Source organism: Struthio camelus, chromosome 16 (genome assembly GCF_040807025.1).
Source record: "Struthio camelus isolate bStrCam1 chromosome 16, bStrCam1.hap1, whole genome shotgun sequence".
NCBI lineage: Eukaryota > Metazoa > Chordata > Aves > Struthioniformes > Struthionidae > Struthio > Struthio camelus.
Window position 1 is genome coordinate 19,618,625 of NC_090957.1, and position 10,797 is coordinate 19,629,421.

A 10,797-nucleotide genomic window follows, 5' to 3' on the forward strand; every position below is an offset into this window, starting at 1 on the left:
ATTTGCTCGTGTTTCCTAAAGTTATCCTTCGAAATGATGAAACTAGAAGTTGACTTCATGTTTCAGACGTGAGCATTGCTTAAACATAGTTTCAGTGAAATACACACTTGAACTGTCTTAACTGAGTAGTGTTAACTGGAAGTCGTGTAACTTACCTGTTGTAGCTTTGCGCTACCGTTAACCAAAGTAGAATTACTTGACTATAATGTCTGTGTTCTGTGTGGTATAAAGAAACCTTAGGTACAAAAATATAACTGCCTGGAACCGCTCAGTTGTGAATTTTACAGTGTACAGTGTTATAGTGTATCATCAACATTTTTTAAAGTTTATTTTTTTTTTATTCTGAACGCATATAGCTCTGGAGTGTGCCTTAAGCGTTTAACTCTGTTTCCTGATCCTTGTGTTTTTCAAGGAGTTGGACATGGATTTATCTGAAATTGTAGAGGATATTTTGAATATGCATGATACCACAAAGGTAAAAATTCACTGTTCTTCTCTTGTCATTTTTATATTTTAGTATCTTCAGTTTAATTCAAGAAAGAGGTAAAGTCTTGTTGTTTTCTTAGAGTAGAGAGATGTCAATAAAAGAATCTCTTTCAGTTAATGCCATGTTTCCATTATTCCTTTTCTAACAGAACGATGTGGAAAATTTTGTGTTTAAATTTTATAAGACATTTTAATACATGAAATTAAATCAAAAATACATAACTAGATGAAATAGATTTGAACCATATGCTGTTTGCAAGGCTTTACTATGCATGATTACTACTACTTTTAAGTCAGATGCTTGACTTTTTCTGAAGAAACTTTATTTTTATTTCATGTTAAAAATGATCTTAAGAAAAAAGGGATAGTGTGCTAGGGTATCTTGCATTTTATGCTATACAAGAATACATATTATCCTCCTATCTTAGAACAGGACTGTATTAATTCAATAGTAACTTGCACAGTATCATTATCAAACTATGTTGTTTGCAGATAATTTTATATACATGCAGTGAACTATATACCGCAGTATGATCTTACAGCTGAGTATCTGAAACTGTGGAGCAATCTGTCCTGGCAGACATACAAACTAACAAATCTCAGTAGCTTATATTGTACTTTACAGTTTTGTATAAATCTTTAATTACGTTCTTACTTGTTTGAGATAGGCGCTACCATCTGCCCATAGTACCTGGGAAGTTGTTTTCGTTGTTTAATCCATTGCTTCACAATGGAGGAAGAGTGTCTGGAAACTATAAATTATTTAAGAAAAACTATAAAGGATGGCTAGGAATACCTAATTACTCCTTTGAATCATTACCTTGCCTGCTTGTATTCCAACAAAGTGGCAGGCAAATATTTTATTAGAAGTCTTTCGTTACCAAAGCAGTAGAAAATACAGTTTCAAATAAACTCTTTCTTTCATCCTTTGAGGTTTTACCTGTTTACTCGTTTAATAAAAGTAGTGTAACAGGAAGAATATAGCAGTCTCATATCCACATAGTTAAAACAGAAGAGATCAAAGTTCGCAGAATATCTTTCTCAGTGAGTCATGAATGTAGTGCTGGAAAGAGTATTGATGCAGTTATTACGTGAGTTACTAAGCCTCTGTTCACATGTTAACTCATTTGACCTGTGAACTCTGGAGAAAACAGTCTTTGAGAAGGGGCAGAGTAGCTGCCACTGCCGCAAAAATGGTTATGGATTCTATTACAATATAACAGCATTGAATTGATCCTATCATTGAATTTTTGCAAGTAGAAGGTGTTCTGACAATGGTCAGTGTTATGCTACAATAACTTTGCAGTTACCAGAATTTATAACACTTGTATTGTAAATTAAGACCATGAGGAGTTTATGCCTTAGGATTTATTGATTTCCCAACACACAGGAAGATGGTGGGTTGTTTCTGTATGGGTACAACTATCTATATGTTCAGAGCTTATCTGGAAGAATGAAGTTTTAGAGTTGTTTGGTTGCCTACTAAACGATTGCCCTGAGCAGACACATACTGCTTCTGCAGGTTTCATAGTTTGTTAGGTTAACGGTTTGCCTTTTTTTTTTTTTTTTTTCTTTTCCCTTTCTTGCCCACCCTTTAAGTTTGGACATCTAACTCTGGAAGACTACCAGATATGGAGTGTGAAGAGTGCTCTTGCCAATGAATTTTTAAATCTACTTTTTCAGGTATATTTAGAGAAAATTCAAACTTGAAAATTATGGTAATTAACTCATCTGCTTTGTTTGTGGCCATGAAGTACAGCATCAGTATTTGTGCCAACATGTTTAGTTTTATCTGTTGCAATAAACTGTGTTTTGCATTACCTTGATCGAATGATTCTCTGTTTGGTTATTATTCTTTTCAGTGCATAATGTGTTAAAATGAATGTAGTGTAATATTTATAAAATGAAAGGAAATTCAAATGTATCAGCAGTTCCATTGTATATTTTCCATTAGAAAAGGGCTATGTTCCTTGAAAGGTTGTTCTTCCAAATCTTTGCAAAGAAAGTGACACAGGAAATAAGGGAAGGTACTGCTAACTCTTTAACGCTTTCCCTTTTTCTGTAAAGGCTGTCTAAGGAACCTTTCATCGCTTTCTTAATGGAGCAGTCCTTGAAAGCTATGATGTCAAATCACTATCGTATTGCAGAAGCTGGGGATTAGCATGCACTGGATTTTTCTTTTTTAATTGAGCTTGAATTGGATTTTTAAAAGTTCTTAAAACAGTCATATTTTAGTACTTGACTCACTTTTTGTAGATAATAACCCCCTAAGTGTATTTTGATTCAGTGTAATTTATTCCTTACTAGTTTTCCATAGAGCTTGGTAGCTTTAGTATAAATAATAATAATCCTAATAAAGTCTGGAAGATTTGCTCTAATTTAGTATTTACCTCCAGCCCTCTGTGAGGGTCTCTGTTGTTCCAGTGAGGGCAGGGAAGAAACAGTGGGCTCCGTTCTCATCTTATCAGGGAAGCTTGATCAGTTACAGGGTCAGGTTTTAGCAGGAAAATACTTCTGAAAGAGGCCATGTGGCATTTCAAGAAACAAGTAATTGATTATTGCCAGAGCCTGCCTGAATAGCATACTACTCATTCTCTGGTTATAATTCTGGACTACTTTTCACACTGTATTCTGAACTGTACTTTCCCTAAAACTTCAGGTAGACTGAGCGAGAATATTGAGGCCATCAGCTCTACTACAGTTGAATAAAATCAGAAAGTTCTATGAATTTTTTTTATCGCTAATTGCATCAGTTTTTGCTTATGTTGTAACCTTCTCAAGAAGGGCTGTCTTTATCTTTGCACTGTTTATTGTCAAACATCCTATCATAATAGCTTAATGTTGATTAGCTAACAAATATCTATGCATATTGTGGGTAAAACAAACAAACATCTGATAAATTTGTCTTAATGATGATTACTTGCAGTTGTTCCACATTGCTTGTTGGAGGTCTCATCTGCAATATTTTTCTCCTGACAGAGTTGATGCATTTTCATTTTAGATTTTTATTTTTGATTTCCTTTGATACCTTTACCTTATGAGGCACCCTTGTTTGGCATAGGGCAAAGTCTGCCATTGATTTGTCTGGGAATTTATTTGAACTGTCATGATCTTCTCTGTCTTAGTAGAGCACACTGGAAAGCTTTTCAACAAATTGGTTTAACGGTTGCAGCCTGAGTAGTTTATCTGAAGAAGCTAATACCAGTACAATGTAACATCAGTTTAAAAAGACAGATCACAGCCAGCTGTGTTGCATGTGCTAGAAAATGTTTCTTCCCAGCAGCTGATGGCCTTTGTTTTATTCAGACTGTAGAATGGTCTCACACTGTAATATAAATTTAAATAAGATAACTCACTAGTCATTAGAAATCTCCTGCTGAGATGCAAATTGATAGCCTCAAAAGAGACATAAGGAAAAGACTACAAGTCGTGTTATGAGTAGGAACCAATCTAAAAACTGTCTTGAAGATGAGACAGCTGACCCTCCTTCCTACACGGAAAACAAAGATGCCTGTAGAGTCTGTTTCCCTCTGCTCGTCACTCCGTACCGTGTGCTGGGCAGCTGCGGGATCTGCTGCGAGAACCTAGCCAGAGACTTGACTGCAGCCAAGGGCACGACAGCTTTTCCTAGATAGAAAGGAGTAAAATAAGGGCCCTCTGGGACTGCTGTCCTGTGCTCAGAATAGAACCCCACCCAAACTGGGCAGCTGTCTAGGAGATGGTGCCTTTTCCTTCTGCATTTAAAAAAAAAAAAAAATCAAAGGAAGGACCTTTTGACTTTCAAAGATCTTTTTGTGGTTTTGAGAGCAGTTTCCTTGGTGACTGGTTGGTTGGGCTCATTTAAACTTCTCCCTCAGTCTTTCCACATGCTGTTTCTCCTTTCAGTCCCTTATATAACCCCTTCTCTTCGGTGTTCCTGGTTTCCCCATTTTTCCAGCAGCTTCCGTTCTCCACTTTCCACCTTTTCTCTCCACCAAGTACATAAAGCTATCTTAATTTTTTGTACATCAGATCTGTTTCAGTTATTGTGGTCTTTCATACTGTGTGCTTTTCTTAAGACGTAAAAGTAATGAAAATTCATTTTGTATTCCCTGCGATTGAACTTGGGGCATTTGGCATTCTTGCTATCTTTGTCTAAACAGTGGGAGCAGGTTGTGAATCTGGGAGCTTAGAATATTTCTTGTTTGGTGATTTGTTTGATTTAGTCATCTTGCTACATAGTTAATAAAAATTTTTTGAAAAGTTCCATTAAAGTTCCCGCCTCTCAATTACCTAATGCTTGTTTCATAGCGACAGTGTTTGTAGTAAGAATTACCTTCCTTTTTCCAGGTGTGTCACATAGTTTTGGGGCTACGACCTGCCACTCCAGAAGAGGAAGGACAGATTATTAGGTGTGTTTTGATCTGAATCTTATATAGATTTCCAAAGCACCTCTCATTATTTTCAAAAGAGGGATTTGTAATTTGCATGTTTCAGCTAATGCTTAAATCATGGTGTTCATTCTGTCTGTGTAGAGGCTGGTTAGAAAGGGAAAGCAGATATGGCCTTCAGCCAGGGCACAACTGGTTTCTTATTGCAATGCCATGGTGGCACCAGTGGAAGGAATACGTCAAATATGTAAGTAGAGTGATAATGTACACTGAATAAGTGATTTCCTTGTATTTGTGAATGTGCTTATGAAAAAAGTGGAGAACAAAAGACTACGTAACCAGTAATGCTTGAAATTAATCATCTTCTGTCTCTTAGTGAAAAATAATTGTTTTGCTGAATCATTGTCACACAGACAGCTTTTCACTATAATTTCATTAAGCTGTCACCTTTACGTCAATTTCTTATTCTCAGCCTCTTCTGATATTAAAATGTTTCTGTGGCTGGTGAAAACAAAGTTAGGGAAGACTAAAACGTTGCAAGTTTGAGGGAAGAATGGTTTTTGTTCTTGCACGTGCTCTTCTCATTTAACCGTGTGAAATTCAACAAGGACAGTTCTTCAGATGTTTAGAGTCTGTGATTATAGCTGTTTAAAATGATTCTCTTTTTTAGATAGCTAAACAGAGCAAGTAATTCTGGTATTTCACAATTTTTATATTGTGCATAGGAGTTTATTCCACTGCTTTAAGAATCTTGACTGGTTTGTTTCTGCAGATTCTTAATAAGTAGATGTAGAAAATATTTTTCTATAAAGCACATTGTGATATGTGAAAGTGGCAACATAGCTGTGAATTCTGGTGATTGGTTTGGCTGATATTAAATGTCTTTTTTTTTTTTTTTATAATTAACTTTTCTACTTATCTACTAATTTTAGGATGCAAACCCTATTGTGATAGAGCCTTCATCTGTCTTGAGCGGAGGTAAGAATTCACTCGTAGCTGCTGCAGCCAGTACTTCAGAACAGGGAGAAGACAAAATGGGAGGTCTTAATTACTGCAGTGCCACAGAAGAAAAGTTTTCAGATAATATTTCTACTGCATCTGAAGCCTCAGAGACTACTAGCAGCAGTAAGCATAAAATCTTATTTCCTTGGAGGTTTGATATAGAACAGGTTTTGAGAAAACTAGATGCTGCATGGATTCCTCCAGACTAAAGATAATGAAGTTTAAGTTGCATAAGTGGCCTACATCTAGTTTATCCACCACAGCCTAAGTAACCAAAATCCATAACAGTCTCATTTAAACAAACTATTTCATCTTTTATGCTATGATTTGTTTCCAGGATTGTTTTCAAGATAGGTTTTGTCCTTTCATCGTTTTCTGAGTGGTTTTTTTTTTCCCTTCTCACTGTGTTCTTCCTAGCTCATTGTTAGTTGGTATTGTACTCTGTCTTCAGTGAGCTATCCTCAGATACTACAGAAAGGAAAGAAGCAGAAAAGGATTTAGGAAAAATTAGGACGCGTGTGATGTAAAGGAGCTTGTGCAGATTCTAAGAGCCATCTTTGTGAAAGGACAAGATATTTTAGTGTTGATTTTCAGTCAGTTCTTCTGAGAATTTGAGATTTTTTTTTTCCCCCTTATAAGATAGCTGAGTATTAAGTCTGGTATTTTAAAATCTGATTGTTACAATTGTATCCTTGTTCTTAGAACAGATAAATTACCATGATCCTTTTGGGAGGTGGGGATGGAATGTTAGGAGAAGCAAGTTTTAGATTACAAATTTTTTTAAACCTGAGATTTGAATCTAGTGTTCCGGTTAACTGAATGAGGTTCTATATGAACAGAAATATTTTGCCTTTTCAAGGAGGGAAAAAGGCAAATAAGGCATTATTGTGTATATTTTTGTGTTTATGTATAAAATTTCCACAAGTTTGATTTGGTGATATTCAAATACCCAGGCAAGCATATGCTAAACACATTTGCATATGCAAGCCTAGTTGCTCTGTGTTCAAAACAGTATTTGTGTAAGTATCTACTTTAGTATACAGGTCTCTCATATCCACTTCATTTTTTCTGAGAGTACAAATATATGTGTTACTCTGTAATTTGGAATAGTTGTATGTTTTACTGATGTATTAAGGATTGGAAATTTCTCCAATAATATTAAACTGTTTTAGCCTTTTTAAACTATTTTAACTTTTCAGGAAGTGAAATAGGGAATTTTTCTGTTGTTTTGTTCCAGATGCTCTTTACTCTGGCGCACCAGGGACTGATATATGTTTTGCTAGGCAGCATAATACTTCGGACAATAATAACCAGTGTTTGCTTGGAAACAATGGGAATAGTTTACTACAACTTAATCCTCAGAAACCAGGAGCTATTGATAATCAACCCCTAGTAACACAAGAACCAGTGAAGGTAAATATATTTGACTCATGTGAATACAGGAAAAGTATCTTTTAACTATTCTTTTATCACGATTTTTTACTTGCTGTTGGTTTCAGCTAGTGGCTTAAGTCTAGGTTAACGTTGCTTTGTTATAACAAAATGTTGCTTTGTTATAACAAAGTTCAAATTTTACTCTTATTTTAAGAAAAAAAAAATCTATTCTACTAATGGGGTTCTTCTTGAGTATTTGGTTAAAAAATAGAAACATTCAAAGTGTACTTAAATAGCTTCAGAAAACTTAGAAAAGGAAAAATGTTTCTGTGGAAACACAACTTTAAATGTTATTTTAAAAATATTTTTATAATTATTTTCTTTACCATGTTTTCAATCTAAATATAATACCATACTGCTATTGCATAGAAAAACAGAAAGTTGGCTACGTAGGAGCAGCAAACTGATAGCTTCTTCAGTATTCATGTGAAACAAAACATAAATCACAGACCAGTACCATCAGTGATGAGTAGGATTTTTCTATGCAGTATCCAAAATTGTCAGAGTAGGTGACACAGAAGAAACATAATAGGAATTTTGTATTTGACAACCTTTCAGAGAAAGAGTAAATAGTAAAACTCAAGCATTAATTATTGTTGCATTTAAATACCATCTTTCAGTAGGAAAAGCAGTTTCTAATTGCCACTTTGAAGTATTTTAATAATCAAAATGTGTTTTGTATTCATGAACTAAAATCATTGCAGCTGTATACTATTTTCTGCACTTGAGATTTAACAAAATCCCTTTTTGTTTAAAGGCTGCATCATTAACAATGGAGGGTGGAAGATTAAAGCGATCTCCACAGTTGATTGAAGGAAAAGACTACATAATGGTACCAGAACCAGTTTGGAGAGCACTTTATCATTGGTATGGAGCAAATCTGTCCTTGCCTAGGCCGGTAAGTTGTGAATATAGACACTATTTGCGTGGCATAACCACTGAAATAACGTATACAAGCTATTGTGTCTGAGCTTTTTCCAGTTGCACAAGTTAATCTTCTAAGGTCACCTCCCACTTCATCCCAAATGCCTAGACTGAATGAAAAATCTGAAGAGCAAACTGGGGAGAAACAATCTCAGAAATGGACATGGACATAATGTCATGGACATTTTTCAGGAGGTTTGCAGCGTAAACCCCAGGAAATACATTGCAAAGGGCAGAAGTGCTGCTTAACTGACTATGATTGCTAAAGCAGACAAAAATAAACTTGAAAGCAGTTTAAACAAGTGGCATCAAAACACTCAGCTTTAAATTTTCAACTGTTCTGCAAGGAAAATAGAAGCAGTAAAATCAAAATTGGAACCTTTGCAACTTTAAATGTCCATTTTTTTCTCTCTTTACAACTCTGTGAAATGGCAGGGGGAGCTAACAATGGCTGTTCTTCAAGTTAAGCTTTAGAAAACACAATGCCCCAGATCTACTGAAAATCTAAAAATGGGTAGCTCTAGGTGATCACAATAAAAAATTAAATAAATAAATTCAAAAAAAAGCCAAAGAGTATTCTTTATCAGAACTGTTGCTCAGAAGCACTCCAGAGCTGTAGCAACAAGCTCCAGGAGAAGGTATTCCTACAAAGTTTTAGTATGGTCACATCAACTTTTGAGTATTGCACAGACTGATTAAGTTGTTCAGCTTCTAGTCAAAGATTTTTCAAGAAAATATTTATCATAGGCAGTTCCTCAAGAAATAGATGCTGAAACTGAGTAGCCATCTACTATCAAAGGCCGTGTCAGAACGATTCTGGTTAACCATGCTTATTGCTAAAAGCAAGACCAATAATCTTCACTGATACGCTCATCCAGTCAGGTTTTTCTGCATATATTAATTCTTATTAGTTCTGACTTCTGTTGTTAGTCTACTTAGCCATAATATTAGTGTGAAAATACGAATGGCGGTTTTTATATAAAATTCTTGAAAGTTAAGAATGAACTATCTATTTTAGAAAACACACACACACACACACACACACACACGCAGAGGCATGCATGCACTCATAAAAATAAATAAAGGATACTCTCATTTTTTTTGGAGCCCCTATGTATTAAGGCAGTATGAATACCAAGCACAGAATTAATGTAAATGCATTGTGGTGAATTTTCACGCTTCTTACATTTTACAATAAGCAGAAGAGCCAGTGAATCACAGTAAAACTGTGGAATAGATTTACAAACAGTTAACCAAAGTGTATTTCTGTAATAGAAAGTGCATTTGCGAATCAGTAATACTGTAAATTTATATCAGCTATTTTTTATTGCTTATGATAACTTATTACCTTGCAGTAACATTGAGTAATTAACACAAGCCTGTCAAAAGATAAGGTGATATTTTTACTTGTTTGTGTACAATTTTTTTTAAAGGAGAGGGTAACTGACGTTGGCTTTTTTAAATACCGGTGGTATTATATATATATATATATATATATATATATATATATATAAAAATTAAAGCTGAAATATCTTTAAAAATTAATTTTGGGCACAAGAAAATTAAATTTTGTAAGTGGTATATATTAAATGGAATTGACTAAGTAGACTAACAAGGAACTGGTAGTGTTACCCCAATGAGGTGTTTTTCAAGGCATAGTTAAAACAGCAAGTACACTCTAAAAAAGAAGCAATAGTTTTATAGCAATAGTCATTGTTAAATTATATAACTTACAATTTATTCAGCTATCTTTCTTTTGCTCTATATAATATTGCAAAATGATTAACAGGTGATAAGCATTTAGAACTAAAGCTTACATGCTTTGAATTATTAATCTTGAATTTATCAAAAATTAGGCTGGAGTTAGAGTCAAGAAAAGTTGAAATAATTTATTCACTTTTTGGACTATTCTATTCACAGTATTGGAAACTTCCTTAAATTTCTATTCAACAGAAATTAATTCCATAAAATGATTTCTTGTTTATCATATAATGAATTATGCAAGAGCTATGCTTTAATATCTGAAAATGGGAGTGAGGGTTTTTTTTTTTTTTTGGTAGCAATTAGAGATTAGATGGTCAATTCTTCTTGAACGGCAGGATTGTAGTGGCCAGTCTTGTCTCTGTTTTTATTTCGGAAGATCTTCCGCTTTCATTGCAGCCCATGAATTAATGGCACTTGGAAGAAATATAAAAGCCATTCTGTTGTAAAAGGCTATTGTATGGTATTATTGCTTTTTCATAAGATGTAAAGCTGGATATTGTGACCAAGTATTTGAAAGTTCCCTGGCCCTTTTTGCATCACATAAGATGCTGGCCAGATACCAGCTCTGTGTGTGGATCTATGCCTAAAACACTTTTTGTCCTCCTCTACACCTCTCTCCCCCACCCTAAATAACATCGTTACTTGGATACTACCTCTTCTTCAAGTGATTGTCTATATCTATATATTCTTTCTCTGATATGCCTGACACTGTTGAAGGAACTTTCAATCAGTGACATTTCTTGGCACTCTACTTGTACTTGCCACGTCTCCAAAGACAAAACCAGCCTGCATCTCTGAATAGTGTGTGACCATGCCA

General features: G+C 34.8%; 1 protein-coding gene across 6 annotated transcripts in view; it reads left to right on the forward strand.

Annotated features, from left to right (window-relative positions):
• The window catches only part of USP32 (ubiquitin specific peptidase 32), a 101,026-nt gene that overhangs the window by 68,004 nt on the left and 22,225 nt on the right, over nt 1–10,797 (forward strand). For 4 of the 6 annotated variants that reach the window (XM_068909801.1, XM_068909798.1, XM_068909799.1 and 1 more), the window contains exons 9-15: nt 413–475; nt 2,086–2,169; nt 4,816–4,877; nt 5,001–5,103; nt 5,789–5,981; nt 7,096–7,271; nt 8,050–8,190. In XM_068909801.1, coding sequence (XP_068765902.1) covers nt 413–475; nt 2,086–2,169; nt 4,816–4,877; nt 5,001–5,103; nt 5,789–5,981; nt 7,096–7,271; nt 8,050–8,190 — 822 coding nt within the window. The remainder of the gene's footprint in view (nt 1–412; nt 476–2,085; nt 2,170–4,815; nt 4,878–5,000; nt 5,104–5,788; nt 5,982–7,095; nt 7,272–8,049; nt 8,191–10,797) is intronic. The other 2 variants (XM_068909802.1, XM_068909803.1) reach the window with 1 other exon arrangement.